The following is a 23,903-nucleotide window of genomic DNA, read 5'->3' on the forward strand; positions in this document are numbered from 1 at the left end:
TTTTTCAGTCCATTTTTCCAGCTGTATCAGTTTGTGCTGGACAGTTTGATAGCCTTCCTCCCTGTTCAGGACACCCCCAATCTTAGTGTCATTGGAACATTTACTGATCCAGGTCACTGCATTTCCATGCATGGGATAATCCCAGGCAACAGGTCCCCAGCAGGGACAATGTTGATGAAGACTTTTGTTAAACCTGGTTTGCCAATGCACAGAGGCTTCTGCAGCCTTTGGCACCATGGGACATTTCATGCCCAGCATGTTGTCTGTGGGAACACAGTTAATGGCGAGCAGTTCCTATGGAGACTGCACCCAGAACCACCAACTCCTCCCTCCCACCCCCTCTCTCTCCCCAACCTTTCCTCCTTCCCCCTCTCCTCCTCTCCCTCCCGTCTCTGTGGGAACATCTGGGACAGTAGTAGAAACTTTAACGCCATGCATTGTGTGGACACACAGGTCTGGGGTAGGTGGTCAGGGAAAACGCACTGATCGCCCACTGCCTGGTTAACCTACCCTGGCTGCGGGAGAGCCTGTGGTTCCCACACTGGACACATCTGCCTCTGCAAACCTACAGAAATAGAATGGGAGTTGGACTTCCTCAAGCTGAGGGTGAAAGGAGCACTATTTTCCATTTCAGACTAGGTCGGATTGGAAACATTTCAATAATGAAGACTCACGTGGGTGTTTTTTTCGGTGGCTCAGTTCCTTCAGCTTTTGCAGCTCTGCAAGATAATGGTTAGAACTTAAATTCCAATTGGAAACGTTCAGTTTTGTATTTGACAGGGTTGGAGTTAGATTTACCTTCATCGGTTAACTTATGACTGGAGGAGGCCCCATCTGTACCGGTTACCACCACAGAGTACATTCCCAGGTCCTGAGCAGATGGGTCAAGTAGGATGAGTTTAGACCTGGAGTGGGGAGAGAGACGGGGAGGGGAGAGGGAGGGAGGAAGGGGGGGTGCGAGAGAGAGGGAGAGGATGGGAGAGAGAGGGAGGGGAAGAGAGGGGAGAAAGGGGAGAGAGAGCAGGAGAAAGATAGAAAGAGACAAAGAAAAAGAGAGAGAAAAAGTAGAGACAAATGGAGAGAGAGAGGAGAGAGGTAGAGAGAGAGGGAAAAGGACAGAGAGAAAGAAAGAGGGAGAGAGAGATGAGAGAGACAAGAGAGATGAGAGAGAGGGAGAGATGAGAGAGAGGCAGTCTGACCTGCCGAATTTAATCATGATGGTGTTTATCTTGTTCCAGATATAAGATTCATTTATTCATCACATGTATATCAAAACATACAGTGAAACGAGTCATTTGCATTAACAGCTATCACAATCTGAAGCTGTGCTGGGGGCAGCCCACAAGTGTAGCCACACATTCCAACACAGCATGCCCATGGGCTTCATCACAACAACAGCAAAACAAGCCCCAATCACCACCCCCACCCATCACTCACATACACAGACAGGCCTCCGGTCCAGGACAGGCCGCCTCCGGGCCTCTGGGCCTCCAGGCTCACAAACGTCAGGCCTACAACTTTGAGACACGCCGCCCAGGGACCTCAGCTGCTAGAACTGCTGACTATGGTCTTTGATCTTCCATCTTATTACTTACTGCCGACAGTTGTAGAATTTGCCCAGATGCTTACCTGTTTCCTGAAGTCTCAATCTGCACTCTGTCAGGAGTTTCGATTTCCTGGTCATCTTTGGACCAAAGAAACTTTGATGCATCGTCAATCTCTGGGCTCTGGAAAACCAGGAAGATATTTCCATCATCATCCACACCCGTCTCTATCTCTGTGGTACCTGTGGAAAACAACAGATGTGCCTCAGGCCGTGTCTCTTGTCCCGGTGAGAACAGGGACATCGGGAAATCAGAGGGAATGTTGCAGATCGTGAGAGAAATCACCAAACCTGGTCTGGTTTCTGCACAGACAGGATCCGATGGCATTGATGGGACCCCGGCTCCCGTAGAGTTCAGTGCTGACACACGGAAAACATAAGTTTTGCCTTCTACCAGCTGAGAAATCTTAATGAGATTAAAGAAACACAAGTAATTTAAACCTCAGAAACTTTTCTTTCTTTTCCTGCCTCATCATCTGTTAACTATTTGGCAGTCACCTGGTAACAGGTTGTACAAGGTAACAGATGGCACAGGTTCAAGGTTGAAAGTTCAAAGTACATTTATTGTCGAAGTAAGAATCCACCACGTGGCCAAGTGGTTAAGGCGTTGGACTAGTTCGAGCCTTGGCCGAAGCAACGTGTTGTGTCCTTGAGCAAGGCACTTAATCACACATTGCTCTGCGATGACACCGGTGCCAAGCTGTATGGGTCCTAATGCCCTTCCCGTGGACAACATTGGTGTTGTGGAGAGGGGAGACTTGCAGCATGGGCAACTGCTGGTCTTCCATACAACCTTGCCCAGGCCTGCGCCCTGGAGAGTGAAGACTTTCCAGGCACAGATCCATGGTCTCGCAAGACTAACGGATGCCTTTACTTTAAGTATGCACCATGGAATACCTGTGGTATTTATTTGTTTATCGAGATACCGTGTGGAATAGGCCCTTCCGGCCCTTCGAGCTGAATCACCCAGCAACCCCAACTTAGCCAACCTAATCACAGGACAATTTACAATCATCATTTAACCTACCAACCAGTACGTCTTTGAACTGTGGGAGGAGACCGGAGCACCCAACAGAAACCCATGTGGTCACGGGGAGAACGTGCAAACTCCTTACAGAGAGCGTCAGGAAGGCGGGCGCCATGGTAGCGTAGTGGTTAGCGCGACGCTATTACAGTCTGGGATGTTCTGGAGCTCGGTCCAATTCCGACGCTGTTCTGTAAGGAGTCTCTCCCCATGGAGTGCGCGGATTTCCTCCGGTTCCTCCAATTTCCTCGCACAGACATACTGGGTAGGCTTATTGGTCATTGTAAATTGTCCCGTGACTCGGTTAGGGTCCGTTGTGGGGTCCCTGGGGCGCTGTGGCTTGAAGGGCCAGAAAGGCCTGCTCCACACGGTATTGCTAAATGTATAAAATACAACCTTGAGATTCATCTTCTTGCAGGCAGCCACAAAACAAGGAAACACAATCGAGTCTCTTTAACCAGAGGGTAGTGGATCCATGGAATTCATTGCCACAGGCAGCTGTGGAGGCCAAGTCATTGGGTATATTTAAAGCAGAGGTTGATAGGTTCTTGTTTAGTCGGGACATGAAGGGATAAGGGAGAAGGCAGGAGATTGGAGCTGAGATGAATCAGCCAAGATGAAAAGTCGGAGAAGACTCGATGGGCCAAATGGCCTGATTCTGTTCCTGTATTTTATGGTTTTAACACTTGTGTACTGGGACTGACATTAAACAATCTGGAATCTAGACCCCCTCTGTTTTTTCTATCCCTGCTACCTCTGTGCATGTACACAGAGTAATGGAGGGAGACTTTGGAATATTATTGTGAAACAGGGTTTTCAGAGAACAGTTCTTCTGAAAGTGAGGTGTGGTTATCACCAAAGGGATCGGAAAGTATAATCAAAAGCCAGAAACGGCTGAGAGCCACAGCGGGAAGTTACTGTTTAACTGCCAGTGCAGTGTAGAGTCTCAGTATCTGGCTGAGGGAGGGGACTGGCTTTCTCAGATGCCAAAGACATCTCACGGGGGTGCTGTGGTACCTGAGTTACTCTCCTCACCCATGAGAAACCGCCCGGCCTCAGTCTCCTCTCTCTCCATCAAATTTGTTTTTTATGCCAGTCTTAATAAATTCCACTGTATTTCTTTAATTTCCTGTAAATCCCTGTGAAAAACATAATCTCAAAGTAGAATATGGGAACATATACAGACTTTGATGATAAATTTACTTTGAGTTTGAATTCCATCTGTACTGGGGTCTGGAGCAGCCACAGAGCCATAGAAAAGTACAGTGAAGAAACAGGCCCTTTGGCCCATCTAATCTATGCTGAAAACTTAAACTGCTTACTCCCATTGACCTGCACTGGGACCATAGCCCTCCATACCCCTGCCATCCATGTACCTCACCAAACTTCTCTTAAATGTTGAAATTGAGTTCACATGCACCACCTGTGCTGGCAGCTCATTCCACACTCTCACTACCCACTGAGTGAAGAAGATTCCCCTCATGTTCCCTTGAAACATTTCACCTTTCACCCAAAATCCATGACCTCTGGTTGCAGTCTCACCCAACCTCAGTGGAAAAGACCTGCTTGCATTTACCCTATCTATTTTCCTCATAAGTTTGTGTACCTCTATCAAATCTCCCCTCGGTCTTCTATGTTCCAAGGAATAAAGTTGGACGTGAACTCACATCCCAACGATGTAGGGAAGCCTACAGAGTGACTGCAATTCATATTTTTCTCCGACTGAAAATCCATTGCCTGTCATTTTTGTCAGAACTTGCAGAACATTTACAAACCCTCATGTGCGTGTCAGGCGTTGGCTTTTTATTTAGGAGTGTCCACTCTCCTCCATCTGTCTCACACATCTCAACGAGATAGCCCGTTACGCAGTCCTTCCCCGTGTAGAGCGGAGACTGCCACTTTAGTAACAGAGAGTTGCTGCGAACCTCGAAGAACATCACGTCAAACGGTGGCCCTGCCAGAGGTAACGGAAGACGCACTGTAAACCTTTGGAGCAACAGATCAGCAGAGCAGAAACAGACAAGTTATGAGGCATGCCATCGTTACCAACATCGCATGGCTGAAATTACTTCACAAGAGTAGTAGGAGAGTCTAGGGCCAGAGTGTACACTCTCAGAACACAAGAGTATGCCAGCAGAGGAGAAGGTCCAGAGGATGTTTACTAGAATGATCCCAGGAATGAAAGCGTTAACATATGAGGAACGTTTGATAGCCTGGGCCTGTAGGCACTCGAGTTTAGAAGACTAAGGTGGTGGGGGGGGGGGGGACTCATTGAAACCTACCGAATATTGAAAGGCCTCAATGGTGTGGATGTGGAGAGAACGGTTCCTATAGTGGGGCAGTCTAGGACAAGAAGGCAGTGTCAGAAAACAAGGATGTCCCTTTAGAATAGAGATAAGGAGGAATTTCTTTGTCCGGAGGGTGGTGAACCTGTGGAATTCATTGCTACGGATGGCTGCTGAGGCCAAGTCTTTGGGTATGTTTAAAATGGAGGTTGATAGGTTCTCGATTAGTAGTGGTGTCAAAGATCACAGGAGGAAGGTGGGAGAATGGTTTTGAGGGGGTTAATAAATCAGCCATCATTGAATGGTGGAGCAGACTGGAAAATGGCCTAATTCTGCTCCGATGTCTCATGGTCTCATTTTCTAAAAATGCAAATAAAAATAAATTATGATCAAGCTGCATAATGAGATTTAGGACTGATGGCAAAGGGCTAGCTTCAGGGTAGATGGTAAGTCACAAAGGGAAAGAAAGGGTTAGAGAGGGAGTTCCTGCATTTACAGCTTTTTGGTATCCAGGACCAAGGCCAACAGCAGCAGAGTGATTATATTTGTTGATGTGCGAGAGTCCAGAATTAGCACAGATATTTGTTACATCCCGAGCACGACACCTCAGCTCAGATAATCCTTCAGACCAGAGACGAGTGAGTATCATAGTCAGCAGAGTTTGAAACAGATCAGAGTGTCAAAGTGAAATCTGAGCACAAGCTTCATCAAGTTGGCCAAAAAGAGCCAAAAAAACTGTGAACAGGAATGGAGACGGCCATTTTGTGAGACTGCCCTTGCAGACTCCATTTTGTGAACTGTTTGATGAACTGATTCTTGCTCTGGGATAACTTCATCAGAGCAATTGGATCTGGACATGATGAGTTTCAGCTAATGACTGCCTAGAACTGAGACCATTCTCAGATGAGTAGCTATTTATTATGTAAAGTGTCAGGCTTGCCAGAGAGGGAATCTGTAATCTCATTAGACCCATTGTCTGGGTCACCTGGTTTAACTGGCTTGAAACAGTCAGAATTGAAAAGAACAGAAGGCACAAGGCTGAGGTCAAAGGCCTAGAACAACGCTGATTGTAGCCCTGGACCAGAGACAACAAGAGGTAACCTAGGTGGGTCAGGAAACCTTGAGCCAAAGGGATGGAAATGCATCATTTGAACTGATGAGGAACACTATCAGAGCTAAGAGGTTCAAATGCAAAGGAGAGGCAACTCTCTGGAGACCAACCATCGTGGACATGGGGGACCTCATGGACACGTGGTGATTCAAAGATTCAGAACATATTTATTTTCAAAAGAATGTATAAACTATACAACTTGAAATTTGTCTGCTTAGAGGCAGCCACAAAGCAAGAAACTCGAACAATCCAATTAAATAAAGGACCAAAAAAACCACTGCTTAGAGAACGAGACAGTAAAAAACACACATTGTGCGAACAATAGAATCAAGTCAACAGCATCGTGAACCAGTCTGTGTCCCAGATCCACTCCCGGAGCAGCTAGACTGGGTCCAGGCTAAGCCTTGGCCCCCAGTTTTCACAGCAGTGGGACAGAAACCCACAGCAGTCCGATCAGTTCCATTTGTGGGAGTGGGAGCAAAATTATCTTGATCCTCGCCTCCGTACCCGACACTTGGACTTTCAGTCTAGCTGGGCTGACGTTTAAGTTGTCCAAGCACCGGATCGTGTCACGTACTAGGGTTGGACCCAGGCACCCCGATACGGCTGGGTTGCACCACTCAAAGCCGGTCTCGATCTCGCCAAATCGGCTCGGCACTGGAGTAATCCAACCTCACACCCGGGTTAGGTGGACTCTTCCGTATCGGCTCCTCCAAATTTCTCACTCCATCTCCTGCAGCAATACAAACTGTGAATCTGTCTGCAAACCCGGCGGTTCGAACACATTGCGCCTCACAAGGCCCCAGCACGGCTCGTCCACCAAACCAGCCTCTCTTCCGCTTGCCCTTTCACTGTCTGCGGCGATAGGTCACCACAATTTGCTTCACAAAAGATGCTATAAGTAATGATTTTAGTCAATTTTCTTGCCGTATGATTTGCCAGTAAGCTGTCACACGTATTTGGTAGCACCATCGGAAATCGGAGTGGGACCGCAAGCGGAAACAGAAGGCCGGCATAGATTTCTTTCCCGGGTATTAAATTTCTATTCTTTGACTATTCGTGGAGGGTCAGGAAAACTTAGCAGGTGTGCACATGGGTATTCAGCTGCGTAAATTCACATATTCTTCCATGGAGACAAAAAGATACTTGTTGGTAATTACAGATTCTCTCTGTGCCTCCCTGATCATTATTAGTATCAGGTAGATCCGTCCAACAAATAGAACAAGTTTGTTCTCCCTTTCGTATCTGCCCACATTTTATCAAGAGGATCAAGTACTGAGAGGTGATGAATTTAGTCAAAAAAAGGGAAAGTATGTAAAGCTTAGGAAGCTTGAATCAAACAGAGTAGTTGAGAATTATAAAGAAGGGGAAAGCCAGGAGGGGCCATGAAAAGCCCTTGGCAAGTAGGGTTAAAGAGACTCCCAAGGAATTCTACACATACGTCATTGGTGAATCAGAATCGCAGTCAAGTAGCTAATATTGTTCCATTATTCAAGAAGGGAACCAGAGATAAGCCTGGAAACGATAGGGAAGCTATTGGAGAGAATACTTGGGGATAGGATTTATGGGCATTTGGAAAACCATGGCCAAATTAGGGCGAGCATTGCACGGAACAAGTCATGTCTTTCTAACGATAGGTATTTTGTTGAGGTTATGAGGGTGATTGCTGGATAGATGTTGTCTACCTGGATTTTAGTAAGGAATTTGACGAGGTCCCTTATGGGAGGCTCAAAATTAAGATGCATGGGATCTTTGGTGAATTGGCTGTTTGGATTCAGAACTGGCTTGCCTATAGAAGACAGAGGGTAGAGGTCAAAGGGGCTTCTTTTAGCTGGAGCTCTGTGGTTAGTGGTGTTCTGTAGGGATCTCTGCTGTTTGTGATGTATATAAAAGACCTGGATGAAAATGTAGATGGGTGGGTTAGTAAGTTTGCAGATGACAAGTTTGCAAGATTGGTGGAATTGTGGATAGTGTAGAAAACCGGCAAAGAATAAGCATGATATTGACCAGTTGCAAATCTGGGCAGAGAAATGGCAAATGAATTTTAACCAAGCAAAATGTGAGGTGTTGCACCTTGGTAGGGCAAAGTACCCTTGGTAAGGAGAAAGTACCCTGTTAAGGGCAAGACCCTTAATAGTGTTGCTGAGCAGAAAGATCTTGGGGTCCAAGTTTACAGATCTTTGAAAGTGGCTATGCAGGTTAATAGGGTGTTTAAGAAGGCTTATGGAATCCTTACATTTATTAGTCAAAGCATTGAGTTTGAAAGTCAGTAAGTTATATTGCAGCTGTATAAAACTAGTTAGGCTACATCTGAAGTATTGCGTACATTTCTGGTTGGCCACTACAGGAAGGATATTGAGGCTTTGGAGAGGGTGCAGAAGAGGTTCACCGGGATGCTGACCAGATTAGTGGACATGTGCTATAATGAGAGGTTTGGATAAACTTGGGATGTTTTCTCTGGAGCACTGGAGACTGAGGGGAGATCTGATCGAGGTTTATAAGATTATGAGAGGCATAGATAGGTTAGACAGAGAGTATGTTTCCCAGGGTACAAATGTCTACTACCAGAGGGCATGCATTTAAGGTGAGAGGGAGTAACTTCAAAGGGGATTTGAGGGGAAAGTTTTTTTTACGGAAAGAGTGGTGGGTGCCTGGAATGTGCTGCCTGGGTGGTGGTAGAGGCAAATACATTAGAGATGTTTAGATAGGCACATGAATGTGAGGGCACTGTGTGGGCAGAGAGATTACTTTAGGTCGACATTTGATTACTAACTTTAATTGGTGCAGCACAATATTGTGGGCCGAAGGGCCTGTTCCTGTGCGGTACTGTTCTACATTCTGTGTTCTATGACTTGGCAATTAGAAACATGAGCCCCAGAAAAGTACAGCACAGAAACAGGCCCTTCAGCCCATCTAGTCCATGCTGAACCACTTAAACTGCCTACTCCCGTTGACTTGTACCGGAACATTCCTTCCAAGGGCAGTTGAAAGGTGGCGAGTGTTAGCCAAAGAGAGGCAGTAACTGAGACTGCTAAAGAGGGGTGGAAGACTCACCGGGCTGTGGCATCGTCCACAGCTCACACTTAAACTGGTCGCTGACTGCCGACGGCGGTCCCACACCCGCCCAGTTCATGGCGAAGGCACGGAACTCGTAGAAACAGCCCTCTCTTAGGTTCTTCACCTACAAAAGCAATGAAACACCAAATATGAGTTCTGCCTCCATTCAGGTGGGGGTATCGTTGTGGTGGGAACTATGGCCCACGGTGCTCTGGACTGATCACAGAAAATAACACAAAGATGGAATTGGTGTTGGTTTGTTATTGTCACGTGCGCCGAGCTACAGTGAGAAACCTGTCTTACATGCTGCTCATGAGGGACTAGGAGCAGGAATGGGCCATTCGGCCCCTCGAGTCTGATCCACCATTCGGCCCATCGAGCCTGCTCCACCATTCAATAAGATTATGACTGATCTGGCAGTGGACTCATCTCCTGTCTGTTCCCCAGAACGATTAATTACCCTGCCATGCAAAAATCTACCTATCTGCCATATCTATCTACCTACATATTATATGGTTATATGGTTATATGGTTAACTGTTTCTTCATCGTCATCATTATGTGTTGTGTTTTTTTGACATGAATGATCACAGTCTTGACCACGATTGTTCTTGGCAAATTTTTCCACAGAAGTGGTTTGCCATTGCCTTCTTCTGGGCAGTGTCTTTACAAGACGGGTGACCCCAGCCATTATCAATACTCTTCAGGGATTGTCTGCCTGGAGTCAGTGGTCACATAACCAGGACTTGTGATGTGCACCAGCTGCTCGTACGACCATCCACCACCTGCCCCCATGGCTTCCCGTGACCCTGATCCGGGGGTGGGGGTGGGGGGTGCTAAGCAGGTGCTACACCTTGCCCACGGGTGACCTGCAGGCTAGCAGAGGGAAGGAGCACCTTACACCTCCTGTACTAAAAAACGTATCTCCACACCCCACCCTTCACCCATATTAGGGACTTTTAAGAGACTCTTGGATAGGCACGTAGATTATAGGAAAATGATAGAGGGTTCTATTGGAGAGTAAAATTGGTCATCTTCCATGTTTTATGCTCTATGAAGGAGTAAAAGGGCAGCTGACTGTGGTTGGATGCAAGATACGATTGCAAGCAGGTAAGCATTTAGAGTTCAAAGGTCAAAGTAAATTTAAGTAAAGTACATGTACGTCACCATACACAACCCTGGGATTCATTCTCTTGTGGGCATTCACAGTAAATCCATAATAGAATAATAACAACTATAACAGAATCAACAAAAAAACCCACCAACATGGGTGTTCAACCAGTCTGCAAAACTGTGCCAGTATAAAAAGGAAATAATAATAATATATAAACAAGCAACAAAAGTTGAGAACATGAGATGAAGAGTCCTTGGAAATTGAGTCCATATATTGTGAGAACCTTTCAATGCTGAGGCCAGTGAAGTTGAGTGAAGTTATCCCCTTTGGTTCAACAGACTGATGGCTGAGGGGTGATAATTGTTCCTGAACCTTGTGGCATGTCCTGAGGCTCCTGTACCTTCTTCCTGATGGCAGCTTTGAGAAGATAGCATTACCAGGGTAGGGGTGGGGCAGGTCCCTGATGATAGATGCTGCTTTCCTGCGACAGCACTCCATGTAGATGTGTTCGGCGATGGGGAGGACTTTACCTGTGAAGAACTGGGCTGTATCCACTACCTTTTGGAGGATTTTCCATTCAAGGGCATTGGACTTTATTCCTTGGAATGTCGAAGATTGAGAGGAGATTTAATACAGAATTATGAGGGGTATAGATAGGGTAAATGCAAACAGGCTTCTTCTACTGAGGTTTGGTGGGACTACAACCAGAGGCCATGGGTTAAGGGTGAAAGGTGAAAAATTTAAGGGGAACATGAGGGGAAACTTCTTCACTCAGAGGGTCATGGAATGAGCTGCCAGTGCAAGTAGTGCATGTAAGCTCGATTTCAACATTTAGGAGAAGTTTGGATAGGTACATGGATGGCAGGGGTGTGGAGGGCTATAGTCCCAGTGCAGGTCGATGGGACTAGGCACTTTAAATGCTTTGGCATGGACTAGATGGGCCGAAGGGTCTGTTTCTATGATTACGTCTCTATGGTGTTTCCATACCAGGCTGTGATGCAGCCAGTCAGTATACTCTCCACCACACATCTATAGAAGTTTGTTCTTGATGATGGATGCTGCTTTCTTACGACAGTGCTTCAACAAATAATAAGCAAAATACAAAAAAAAATCCTTTATGGTCAAAACCCAACAAGTAAAGATATTTCTCTGTGGCTGACAGACCAAATTAAACAGTAGCACATTGAAGGAAGAGGCATATAACTCTGACAGAAAGGACCCAATCTGGGGGTTGGGGGCAATTGAGACATCAGCAAAGGAAGATCAATTAAAAAGCGGGAAGATGGATGGCAAGAAAAAGAAACAGGCAAGGAACATCAAATATTTATAAGTGTAACAATTTTTATAGATGTAACAACAGTAGGGAGCAGAGAGGGCATTTGTGTTCTTTTACAGATGAGTAAGGGATTTGTAATGAGCAAAAAGGAAACATATTTAGTGTCGTCCTCATGGAAAAAGAAACATAAAAACTACCCCAAATCGTAGATAATGAAGAACTGATGTAGCAATTATACAAAAAAAACTACTAATATAGATGACAAAACTAGAAGCCCTAGGTACTGATGCGCTAATAACTTTACCATAAAGAAATTAGACCATAACACCATAAGATATAGGAGCACAACTAGGCCAGTAGGCCCATCGAGTCTGCTCCACCATTCAATCATGGCTGCTCCATTTCCCTCTCAACCCCATTCTCCTGCCTTCTCCCTATAACCTTTGATGCTTTGACTAATTGAGAATCTATCAACCTCTGCCTTAAATACACCCAATGACTTGGCCTTCACAACTGCCTGTGGCAATGAATTCCAGATTCACCACCCTCTGGCTAAAGAAATTCCTCATCACCATTCTAAATGGACGTCCCTCTATTCTGAGGCTGATTGAGAAATTAGTCCAAGAAAACTGGAAAATAAGTGTAAACACGTAGTCTTGCCTTGTAGAATCTGGTCTTTATGGGTTTAATGTTAACTTCATGCCACTCAGCCAGCGCTGCGTTACAGCAGTCCAGGAAATATCCCAAAATCTCGGGTCCAATAGGGAATTTGGGCTCCTTCCAGGCAATAATCATTTCAGTCCTTCCAGAGCTCAGCTGCGTCAGGTCATAAGGAGCAGACGGAAGAACTGGGAAGAAAGGTTCATCAGGTTAAAATATTAAAAATCCAAAATGCATCCAGACGGTTTCCCTCACACGTATAACAGGCTACTGTTTCACCTTGGATTTTTGTAAAATTTGACCTTGTGGTGATCCTGTCCCTACAACCTCCATGGGCAGATAAAATTTTACATTCTGATTACATTTTACATTCTTAGGACACAGAACATAGTACAACCCCTCAGCTGGTACTCCTTTTTTAAACTGCTATTTTGTGTGAGTTTGATGGGACTACTGGCTCTACAGCCTGCAGTCAACGAACGACACAGTGCTAAACTGAACTGAACTGAACTGTTTCAATGACTTTGTGGTTTGATGTTATATATTCTGTGCATTACTTGCTTGCTTTTTTTGCCATTTGCACGATTTGTTCTTTTTTTGTGCATCGGGTGTTTGATGTTTTTCTTTGAACGGGTTCCATAATGTTTCTTTGTTTCGTGGTTGTTTGTGGGAAGGTGAATGCCAAAGAGTGGCTTGGCCACACGAGCTAACAGTAGTTACTAAATGCATCTGATGCAGACTAAACCGGTCTGATGTTGGCCCTTCTCAGTCTTAACCATGTCAAAGCCCATTCCGTCCCAGAAACATGGCCAGGAGAGAATTTCCTGCTCCATTCCCCAAGGGGAAGGCTAAAAGAGAGAAATATTTCCCCATTTTTCATAGCTCCATTCACTCCCTGCCTGTGATAGGTAATGGAATCGATAAGCCGAGTTTTAAGTCGCAACTTTTAAAACCTGTAGGTGGCGATGTTCCTTACAGTTTTAGACCTGTTTCTCTCCAGGATTTATCTTCATGCTCTCATCCATACTGTGTCAAACTGTTCGTGTTTGCTGTTAAACAGGTGATATTTTGTAAGGTGATTGGAGGAAGGTATAGAGAGATGTCGGAGTGGTGGGTGTGTGGAATGCACTGCCAGAGGTGGTGGTAGAGCCAGATACATTAGGGACGTTTAAGAGACTCTTAGACCAGGCACATGGACGTAAGCAAAATGTTCCATGTTCTACATTGTAGAATAGAAGTCCAAAGTTCTGAAACCACAGATGGCTGAAAACAACATTCCCCAGTGGATGAAATTCCACAGCGGGACACTCAAAGAATCTTTGTTCTTCTGTCTGTGAACATTGTTCAGAAACAGGGTTTATTGCCACTGACATACATTGTGACAATTGCTGTTTTGGAGCAGTGGTACAATGCAGGTGTAAAAAATTACTGTAAATTACAATTTTAAAAATTGTCTAAAAGGAACTGGCGACCTGGAAGAGGACCATCTCATCTGCACAGCACCATCGTCAAATGCTTTTCAGGACAGCAACGGAGGTCCTCCATCTCTGTTTGTCCTCAGCCATCTTCTCTACCGTGCCCCAGGTGTGGCTCACAATGGGTTAATCACGAAGCAAGTGCTGCTGCCTCTGCCTGTACCCATCACTGCTGTCTGGCCCATGTGGTGGAAGGTAGAGCCATCGAGCTGGAGTGTCGTGTCTGTTGAGCCTTGTTTTGTTGTTCTGGTGAGCATTGTGGGTAAGCTATGTTGGTGCTAGAATGTGTGGCGACATTTGTGGGCTGCCCCCAGCACATCCTTGGGTGTGTTGGTTGTTAACACAAACGGCACATTTCACTGTGTGTTTCAATGTACACCTGATAAATAAATGACTCTGAATCTGGGTCTGTGAGCAGAATACACGGCAATTCCTGATGTCCCTCTGGCACTGTGATATTGCTCTGAGGTCTTCAATGTCATGTTATTTTCCAGAGACTGTATATGAATCAGAAGGATAGTAGGCAGTGGGGGCCTCAGGGCCCCGTGTTTCAGTTTTACCTGCTGCCCAGCCTGATGGCCATTACAGGTGAACTCAAACCTAAGGCAATAATCACCATTGCTGGCAGAAAGGTTTTGTTGAATACTCACAGATGGAATTGTTGACAATGATTGGTGTTGATTCAGCGGAGTAGTCACTGAGTCCAGCTTTGCCGATGGATTTCACACGGAATACATATTCCTTTCCTGGTTTGAGACCATGCACTTTGAAACTGCCGAAAGGAAATGGACACATTTGGAGTGATTCTTTCCAGTTTCATGTGGTCATCATCATCATCATCACCATCATCATTATTATCATCATCATTGTCATCATCATCATTATCATCATCATCAACATCATCAACATCATCACCACCAATATCATCATCGTCATCATCATCATCATCATGTGCCCTGTCATATGATGTAGATGATGATGCTCCTTCCATGGCCATGTCTGTTCTTTGCAAATTTCTCTACAGAACTGCTTTCAATGGTTCAATTTAATACCAGAGAATGTATACAGAACACAACCTGAAATTCTTACTCTTCACAGACATCCACAAAACAGAAGGAAACCGCCAAGAATGAATGACAGAAAATGTTAGAACTCCAAGCCGCTCCCCCACCTGTTCCAGTCCCATGCACAAGCAGGAGCAAAAGCATCAACCCCCACCGCCCACCGTGCCGGCAATAGCAAAGCCCCCAAAGACCATGATCTAGAGTCCATCAAGAACTACAGTCCATTCCTATACTTCAATATCTCAGACAGCCTCTCTCTCACTGGTGAAGGAGAGAGAATATTGCTCCTCATTTGCCATTGCCTTCTTCTGGGCAGTGTCTTTACAAGATGGGTGACCCCAGCCATTATCAATATTCTTCAGAGACTGTCTGCCTGACGTCAGTGGTCACATAACCAGGACTTGTGATGTGCACCAGCTGCTCGTACGACCATCCATCACCTGCTCCCATGACTTCAGGTGATCCTGATCCGGGGGGGGGGGGGAGGGGGCTGGTGCTAAGCAGGCGCTACACCTTGTCCGAGGGTGACCTGTAGGCTAGAATGCCTTACACCTCCTCTAGTAGAGACATATCTCCACCCCGTCACCCATGGGTTCATGTGGTATTAGATGGACACAAATAGATCCCGCATTGATCAATGGTTATGTTCAGGTGTATGGGTATTTAGGGAGGGGTAGCAGCACCGGTGAAGGGGCTTGTGTCCACTCCAGGGCAGCTCACTCACCTGTGGTCCCCACCGGACACTCAGCTCTCACCTGTGGCTCCAAGTAGCTGTTTGGATATGACAGCGGCCACATCCCGATACACCGCTTCGACAGGCGGGCTAAACCAGGCGAGGGTAGCCAGTGGGTGTCATGGCCTGGTGAGATAGGGTCATGTCTGTCCTAGCATGCCAAGTCAGCTCCCGTGGGCAGGGCGGGTGGGATCAGCTGTGAGATCCAATGGTGAAGATGGCGAATCTGCAACGCTCCGTGGAGAGCGAAGGGCACGACAAGGCACAGGAGAAGTCATAGTCATCCACTGCAACCAAGAAAGTCCCCAGCTTGTGACAACTACTTGTCCCACTGAACCTGGACTTGTGAGGTTGCGAGAGTGGAACTGTCCCAGTGCAACGAATTTTCCACAACAAAAACTCCCCTGCACAAGTCTCCTGTCCTTGTTGGATTCAACAGAGAGCCATCACCACACATTCCTTCCCAGGGATGAGACCATGCACTATGATACTGGTGGAGGGAGACAGACACATTTGTTATGATTCTTTCTAGGAATCAGATGGATAAGAAAAGGTCCCATGTTAAACTGAAATTTTATTTTAAAGCACATCTGTACAAAGTTTCACCTCTACTTATAATCCTCCCCGTTCCTCTGGGTGTAAAGCCCACTAAGTGGACAGAGGGGACCTTCAGCCCACCCATTAGAGACCCTTCCAGTCATGGAAATGCTGGCACCCTTAACAATGTGTAATCATGGAGAGGCAGAGACATACTTTATCATATGAAAACAGGCCCTTCGGCCCATCTGGTCCATGCTGACCGAGAATCTTGTCTTTTCTGCATTGGGCCACATCCCTCTAAATCTTTCCTTTCCATGTACCTGTCCAAATATCTTTTAAATGTTGTTAACGTACCTGCCTTTGGGTGCCAGGCTGTAGATAGGTCTCCAACCAAGGAGGTGTAAGGCACTACCTACCCTCCGTTAACCTGCCGGTCACCCTTGGGCAAGGTGTAGCACCTACTTAGCCCCTCCAATCACGGTTACGTGAAGCCATGGGAGCAGGTGGTGGATGGTCGTACGAGCAGCTGGTGCACATCACAAGTCCTGGTTATGTAACCACTGACGCCAGGCAGACAATCTCTGAAGAGTATTGACAATGGCTGGGGTCACTCATCTTGTAAAGACACTGCCCAGAAGAAGGCAATGGCAAACCACTTCTGTAGAAAAATTTGCCAAGAACAATGGTAGTTAAAGACCATGTTCGCCCACGTCATATGACATGGCAGATAACGATGATGATGAATGTACCTGTCTCAACCATTCCTTCTGATAGCTCATTCCACACACGCACCACCTTCAGGGTGAAAACTTTGCCCCTCAGGTTTCTATTAAATCTTTCCCCTCTCAGTTTAAACTGTGGCCTTCAGTTCTTGAGTCTCGGACCTGGGAAATAGACCGAGTGCATTCACCTTCTCTGTGCTCCTCATGATTTTATACACCTCTTTTACATCAACTCTCAACCTTTTTATGCTCAAGAGAATAAAGGCTTAGCCTCCTCTATCTCAGCCCCTCAAGTCATAGGAACATCCTTGTAAAGTGATGTGTTAAAGTCAAGTTTATGATCATATGCACAGGTACATGTATGCATAGGGCAATGAAAAACTTACACAGAGTCATAGAAAAGTACAGCTCAAAAATGTGCCTTTCAGCCCATCTAATCTGTGACAAGCCATTCAAACTGTCTACTCCCATCGACCTGCACCAGGACCATAGCCCTCCACACCCCTACCATCTGTGTACCCATCCAAACTTCTCTTAAACATTGAAATCGAGCTCACATGCACCACTTGCGCTGGCAGCTCATTCCACACTCTCACAACTATCTGAGTGACGTCTCCCTTCATGCTCCCCTCAAACTTTTCACCTTTCACCCTCGTGGGACAGAGTTTAAGAGCCGAGAGGTAATGTTGCAGCTATATAGGACGCTGGTCAGACCCCACTTGGATACTGTGCTCAGTTCTAGTCGCCTCACTACAGGAAGGATGTGGAAACTATAGAAAGGGTGCAGAGGAGATTTACAAGGATTTGCCTGGATTGGGGAGCATGCCTTATGAGAATAGGTTGAGTGAACTTGGCCTTTTCTCCTTGGAGCGACAGGGGATGAGAGGTGACCTGATAGAGGTGTATAAGATGATGAGAGGCATTGACTGTGTGGATAGTCAGAGGCTTTTTCCTAGGGCTGAAATGGCCAACATGAGAGGGCACAGTTTTAAGGTGCTTGAAAGTAGGTATGGAGGAGATGTCAGGGTAAGTTTTTTACGCAGAGAGTGGTGAGTGCGTGGAATGGGCTGCTGGCAACGGTGGTGGAAGCAGATATGATAGGGTCTTTTAAGAGACTGCTAGATAGGTACATGGAGCTTAGAAAAATAGAGGGCTATGGGTAACCCTAGGTAATTTCTAAAGTAAATACATGTTCGGCACAGCATTGTGGGCCAAAGGGCCTGTATTGTGCTGTAGGTTTTCTATGTTTCTAACCCATGACCCTAGTTGTAGTCCCACCGAAACTAAGTGGGAAAAGCCTGCTTGCATTTATCCTGTCTATACCCCTCATAATTTTGTATCCCTGCATCAAATCTCCCCTCAATGTTCTGTGTTACAAGGAATACAGCCCTAACCTATTCAATCTTTGCTTATAACTCAAGTCCTCCAGACCCGGCAACATCCTTGTAAATTTTCTCTGTACTCTTTCAACCTTATTTACATCTTTCCTGTAGGTAGGTGACCAAAGCTGCACACAATACTCCAAATTAGGCCTCACCAATGTTTTATACAACTTCAACAGAACATCCCAGCTCCTGTTCTCAGTACTTTGACTTATGAAGGCCAATGTGCCAAAAGCTTTCATTACGATCCTACCTACCGGTGACAGCATTTTCAATGAATTGTGGACCTGTACCTGCAGCAACATCACAGGAACATACCATCATGTACAAGCAGCATTCACAAAAAAGTGAAACAATACAGATGAGGTTCACCTTCAATTCTTCCAAACTCCAAAGAATACAGATCCAATGTTTTATCCATACATTGGAGAGGGTCCAGAGGAGTTCACGAGAATGACCTCAGGAATGAAAGGTTTAACGTATGAGGAGCATTTGATGGCTCTGGGCCTGTGCCATCTGTAGTTTAGAAGAGCAAGAGGGGATCTCACTGAAACCAGATAGAGTGGATGGGGAGGGGATGTTTTCTTATGGTGGGTGAGCCTTGGACCAGAGAGCATAGCTCAGACCAGAAGGATGCCCATTTAGAACAGAGATGAGGAGGAATTTCTTTAGCCAGAGAGTGAATTCATTGACACAGGCAGCTGTGGAGGCCAAGTTATTGGGTATATTTAAAGCAGAGGTTGATAGGTTCTTGATTAGTCAGGGCATCAAGGATTATGGAGAGAAGGCAGGAGACTGGGGCTGAGAGGGATAATAAATCAGCCATGGTGAAATGGTGGAGCAGACTCGATGGGCCGAATAGCCTAATTCTGCTGCTGAGTCTTATGGAGAGACAACGCTTTCGTCCCATTTACTGTGAGACTTTCACAGATTACACTGACCTGGTTTGATTAGACTGAAATAAGTTTCTCCTGACCTGTTTGATTTCACAGGCTTGTTATTACAGATTTCCCAGTTGTTGGTCCCAACTTGACAAGCATAGACATAGAAACCCATCGGTTCACTTTCATCTTCGGGGCCTTTCCAGAGAACGTCCACCGACGTCTTTGTGTCTCGGACAGGAACGACGCTGTGTGGTGGGGATGGAGGAGCTGGACAGCAGAAGAAAGACAGAGTTAGTGGTTGTCCAAAGTAGAGCTCCCAGTGGTGACCTGCTGGATCTGGGAGAGACCTTGTTCTACCTCAATGCACTGGGTAATTTATTTATTTTGGGATACACCATGGAACAGGCCCCTCCGGCCTAGGAACACACCTATTTAACCCTAGCCTAATCACAGGACAATTAACCTACTAACCGCTACATCTTTGGACTGTGGGAGGAAACCGGAGCACGCGGAGGAAACCCACAACCACACGGGAAGGAACACACCAACTTGCTTAGAGACGGCTCTGGAATTGAACCCCAGACTCTGACGCCCCAAGCCATAGCTGGATGAGAAGCTCGCAGGAGTACACAACTTCAAGCTGGAAGTGTTTGGAGATTGCATGATTAAAAGCAGAAGCACAGGACGTAGCCGCTGGGTGGAGAAGATCCAAGGACAAAGTCAACTGGGCTCATGCAAGACAAATGTGAGATAAAGCAGGAATGCAGTTAAGGGATGGAATAACCTCATGGACATGAAGCTGATGACTACTAGAATCTGTAAACGCTATAAAAATGATCTGTTTGGAGCTGTTAGATTGAAGCTATCTACCAATGACTTGGACGATGGAGGAAGTCTACTCTTGCAAGTAATAAATGTGCTGAAAGTTTGATCCACTCTGAGTTTGTTGTCGTCTGTTACTACCTATTTAGAAAAGCTGGCTGAATGGTACAGACAGCTAACACAATGAACTGTGTAGTGACTTGATTTACACGAACAGTATGTAAGACAAGTTTTGTTTTACACTGTCTCAGTACATACTGGAACAATCATAACCCAGTTTATTGATTTACATTTGTACTTTGGCTTCACCCTCTAACAACAATGGACTGAACAATTTCAAGTTCAAGTTTATCGTCATCAGCCTGTACATATATACAACCAAATGAAACAACGTTCCTCAGGACCATGGAGCACCCACACAATATATATCACACACAGCACTTAAACCAAAATATTACCATCAATAAGTTAATAAAATATAACTCAAAATGCATATAGTGCATAGCACAGGTAAACAGTCCTAGTGACGAGACCTGGCAAGTGCTAGTCTTTATGCCTGTGAGACATTACCTGGTGTTTGTCCAAACTGAATGACCTCAGAAGGTTGGGATGGCTCACTGATGCCGTACTTATTGACGGCACGCACCCTGAAGCAGTACAATGTCGTCTCGTCCAAGCCAGTGACTGCAAATCTCGGGCAGCTCACTGTAATGTCCATGCTTGCTCGTTGCCAGCTGTTGCTTCCAGCCACGGACTAAACGGGAAGAAAACAGAAAGACTGAGCATGAATTGTAATCAGTTACTCACGTACAAAACCATTGTTACAGACCAACGACTTTAATGGTTTTCTGACATGGACCGACTTGGTTCCAGTTGGCAGAGGTTACCATCCAGTTATGGTCACAGGTTCCTCACCCTTCCCAACATCAGATCAAAATATTTCCCTCCCTCTTCTCTCTTTTTCCATTCTGGCTCCCCTCTAAACCCTTCTCTTCTCCTCACCTGCCCATCACTTCACTCTGGTCCCTCTTCTTCCCTCTGTCCCATGGCTTCCCTCCTCTTCCCTTTCTTCCATGGTCCACTCTCCTTTCCTAACAGATTCCTTCTTCTTCAGCCCTTTACTTCTTCCACTATCGCCTCCCAGCTTCTTATTTCATCCCTCCTCCTCCACCGCTACCCACCTTCCCCCTCACCTGCTCTCACCTATCACCTGCCATCTCGTGCTCCTTCCCCTCCTACCCCCCACCTTCTTATTCTGGCTGTATCCCCCTTCCTTTCCAGTCCTGACAAAGGACCTCGGCCTGAAATGTTGACTGTTTATTCCCCTCCATAGATGCTGCCTGACCTGCTGAGTTCCTCCAGCATTTTGTGTGTGTATATCAAAGTAATAAATACAGGGAGCACTCTGCAGGTTGGATGGATGGCCTGGCATTGGGACGGGGAGAAAGCCAAGGGTTTTCAGCAAGAGTGGCATCAGGTGGAAGAGGGTGTGGGCTGAAAGGCAGTGGGTGGAAAGGAGGGGGGTGATATACTCAGAACGCGTCAGTACAAGGCAAAGGTCAGTGCCTAACGCACAGGAGATGTGATTGGCCAAAATTGTCTGGTGAATTATGTTCATGGGGGCTTGCTGTGCGTAACCTGCCTGCCCCATTTGCTTAATAGCTATATTCAGATTTATTTATCATGTGTACGTCGACATTTACATGAAACACTGTTGTAGGAAATCAGCATCTATCACCAGAGATCCCCACCACCCAGGCCGTGCTCTCTTCCCGGTGCTGCCATCAGCTGAAAGGTACAGGAGCCTCTAGAATCGCACCACCAGGTTCAAGAACAGTTACTATCCCTCAACCATCAGACTCTGGAACAAAAGAGGATAACTACACTTGTCCACGATGATCTCACCTCAAGGACTCTTTATCTTGTTATTTCATTTTCTCGTTATTTATTGCTATTTATTTATAATTGCATTCACAGAGTTTGTTGTCTTCTGCACTCTGGTTGATCTTTCATTGATCCTGTTATAGTTACTATTCTATAGATTTGCTGAGTATGCCCACAGGAAAATAAATCTCAGGGTTGTATATGGTGACATAGATGTACTCTGATAACAAAATTTACTTTGAACTTTGAAACATACAGTGAAATACATCATTTGCGTTAACGACCAACACACCCGAGGATGTGCTGGGGGCAGCCCGCAAGAGTCGCCACGCATTCCAGCGCCAGCATAGCTTACCCACAATGCTCGGCAGAACAGGACAGGACACAACAAGCAACTAAAGAACACAACAAAACAAGCCCCTTTCTGCCCTCACGTCCTCCCATCCACCCCGGACATAGTCTTCTAACCCCAGCGCTGGCTTCCGGTAGACTAGCAGATTCGCAGACGTCAGGCCTTTGATTTTCCCAGCAAACTTACAGAGGTGAACGGACTTGGGTCTCCGGCCATTTGTAAGGTTATTTGGGGAACTTGTAGCTATGAAACCCAAGTACTCAACATTCCCGCCCTGGGTGTCTGAGGGAAAGGGAGATAAGCTTGCATTTCTCTCAACACCTTTCAGAGAATTAAATCGTTCCGGAGCAACGTGGTCAGTGAAGGGGTTTATGAGATGCGGCCTAGATTGAAGCTCTTCGTTGGTCAGGGTCGATCATGGATATTGTGTCTGAGCTGTCTCTGTGAAACGCAGGCCGGTATGCGAGCCAGGGCAATAGGATAGAGAGAGCAAGCTGTGCCCATACAGCAGACCCCCCCTCCCCCAACATGCAGCTGATAAATCCAAAAGTACAGCAGAGACCAATACAGTTTGGCACTGGTCACGTCACAGGAGTCCCAGTGAGCGTTGAACTCATTGTAGGACTGCCTTAGGAACTCCAGCTCTGGAATTTTCCATGGGGTTTACTCCCGAAGCCTTCCCCATGAGAAAGGATAGCCGCAAGACAGCGGAGGTTTCAGATCAGAGTTTTCCTTCTCCTAGATGGGCTGCCAAACACGGCTGACGAGCCCCATCTGCCTGAAGTGACTGGCTTTAAGGTGTCAGTAACCCGCCTTTTCTCCTTCTCGCATCAGTAGAAATGTTTCAGCCAGGCTGAGTAGCCAAGCCCCATGTGAAGACCAGGATCTGGACTTGGTTGTCAGAGGCTATTTGGGATGAATGCCATTGGGAGCATAGAAACATAGAAACATTAAAAAAACACAATACAGGCCCTTTAGCCCACAAAGCTGTGCTGAACATGTAGTTACTTTAGAAATTACCTAGGGTTACCCAAAGCACTCTATTTTTCCAAGCTCCATGGACCTATCCAGGAGTCTCTTAAAAGACCCCATCATATCCACCTCCACCACCGTCACCAGCAGCCCACCCCACGCACTCACCACTCTCTGCATAAAAAACTTACCCCAACATCTCTTCTGTACCTCCTTCCAAGCACCTTAAACCTGTTCCCTCTCATGTTAGCCCTGGGAAAAAGCCTCTGACTGTCCACACGATCAATCATGGTAAATCAGGAACTGTCTTCTGGTGATGCTGGCTGAGGGATTAGTAACTACTTCTCCAGCTTCACGGTGGTGCTGTTCCATCTATGGAACAGCAGAGGAGGTCGGAGAGACTAATGTGCTCGGTACTGGAGACCACATTTGAGGAACGTAGGAACCAAGTGAGCCTCACAGCCTGTGGGAGAAGAAAGACCGACATGGACTGAAGACACACTAGGGGTCCCAGTTGCTGGAATCTGGAGCACCAACAACCAGTCTGCTGGAGAAACTTGCTGGTCGAGCAGTATCTGTGGAAGGGAAAGGAATTGGTCGATGTTTTAGGTCAAACTCCGCAACCGGTCCTGAAGCAGGGTCTGACCGAAATGTCGACAATTCCTTACCTTCACACTGATGCTGCTCGACCTACTCAGTTCCCACAGAAGATTGTTTGTTGCACCAACACGGACTGCTTGGGTGAGTGGAACGTTTCATTTTTTAAAACTTAAATGGAGCTTATTGCAAATTTGAGTTAATCAGATCTGGGTCTCACCCGCAACAATTTCTCTTTCGGCTCCTTCGACTTTCTCCAAACAAAAGATGGGCCCTGGGCCCCAGCCATGCCTTGCTCTCGGCTGTAGGGTGCAGTCCATGTTCCAAACCCTCACCGGTAATGCTCC

At 46.2% G+C, this 23,903-nt stretch overlaps 1 protein-coding gene across 1 annotated transcript in view; it reads right to left on the bottom strand.

The window, feature by feature from the left end:
* The window catches only part of myom3 (myomesin 3), a 122,870-nt gene that overhangs the window by 50,780 nt on the left and 48,187 nt on the right, over positions 1-23,903 (bottom strand). The window contains exons 14-23 of the mRNA XM_063035354.1: positions 20,322-20,505; positions 19,022-19,196; positions 14,255-14,376; positions 12,130-12,317; positions 9,078-9,204; positions 4,403-4,581; positions 1,895-2,009; positions 1,630-1,786; positions 799-905; positions 675-719 (exon numbers count right to left, since the gene is read on the bottom strand). Coding sequence (XP_062891424.1) covers positions 675-719; positions 799-905; positions 1,630-1,786; positions 1,895-2,009; positions 4,403-4,581; positions 9,078-9,204; positions 12,130-12,317; positions 14,255-14,376; positions 19,022-19,196; positions 20,322-20,505 — 1,399 coding nt within the window. The remainder of the gene's footprint in view (positions 1-674; positions 720-798; positions 906-1,629; positions 1,787-1,894; positions 2,010-4,402; positions 4,582-9,077; positions 9,205-12,129; positions 12,318-14,254; positions 14,377-19,021; positions 19,197-20,321; positions 20,506-23,903) is intronic.

Source organism: Mobula hypostoma, chromosome 28 (assembly GCF_963921235.1).
Source record: "Mobula hypostoma chromosome 28, sMobHyp1.1, whole genome shotgun sequence".
In the NCBI taxonomy this organism is placed as follows: Eukaryota; Metazoa; Chordata; class Chondrichthyes; order Myliobatiformes; family Myliobatidae; genus Mobula; species Mobula hypostoma.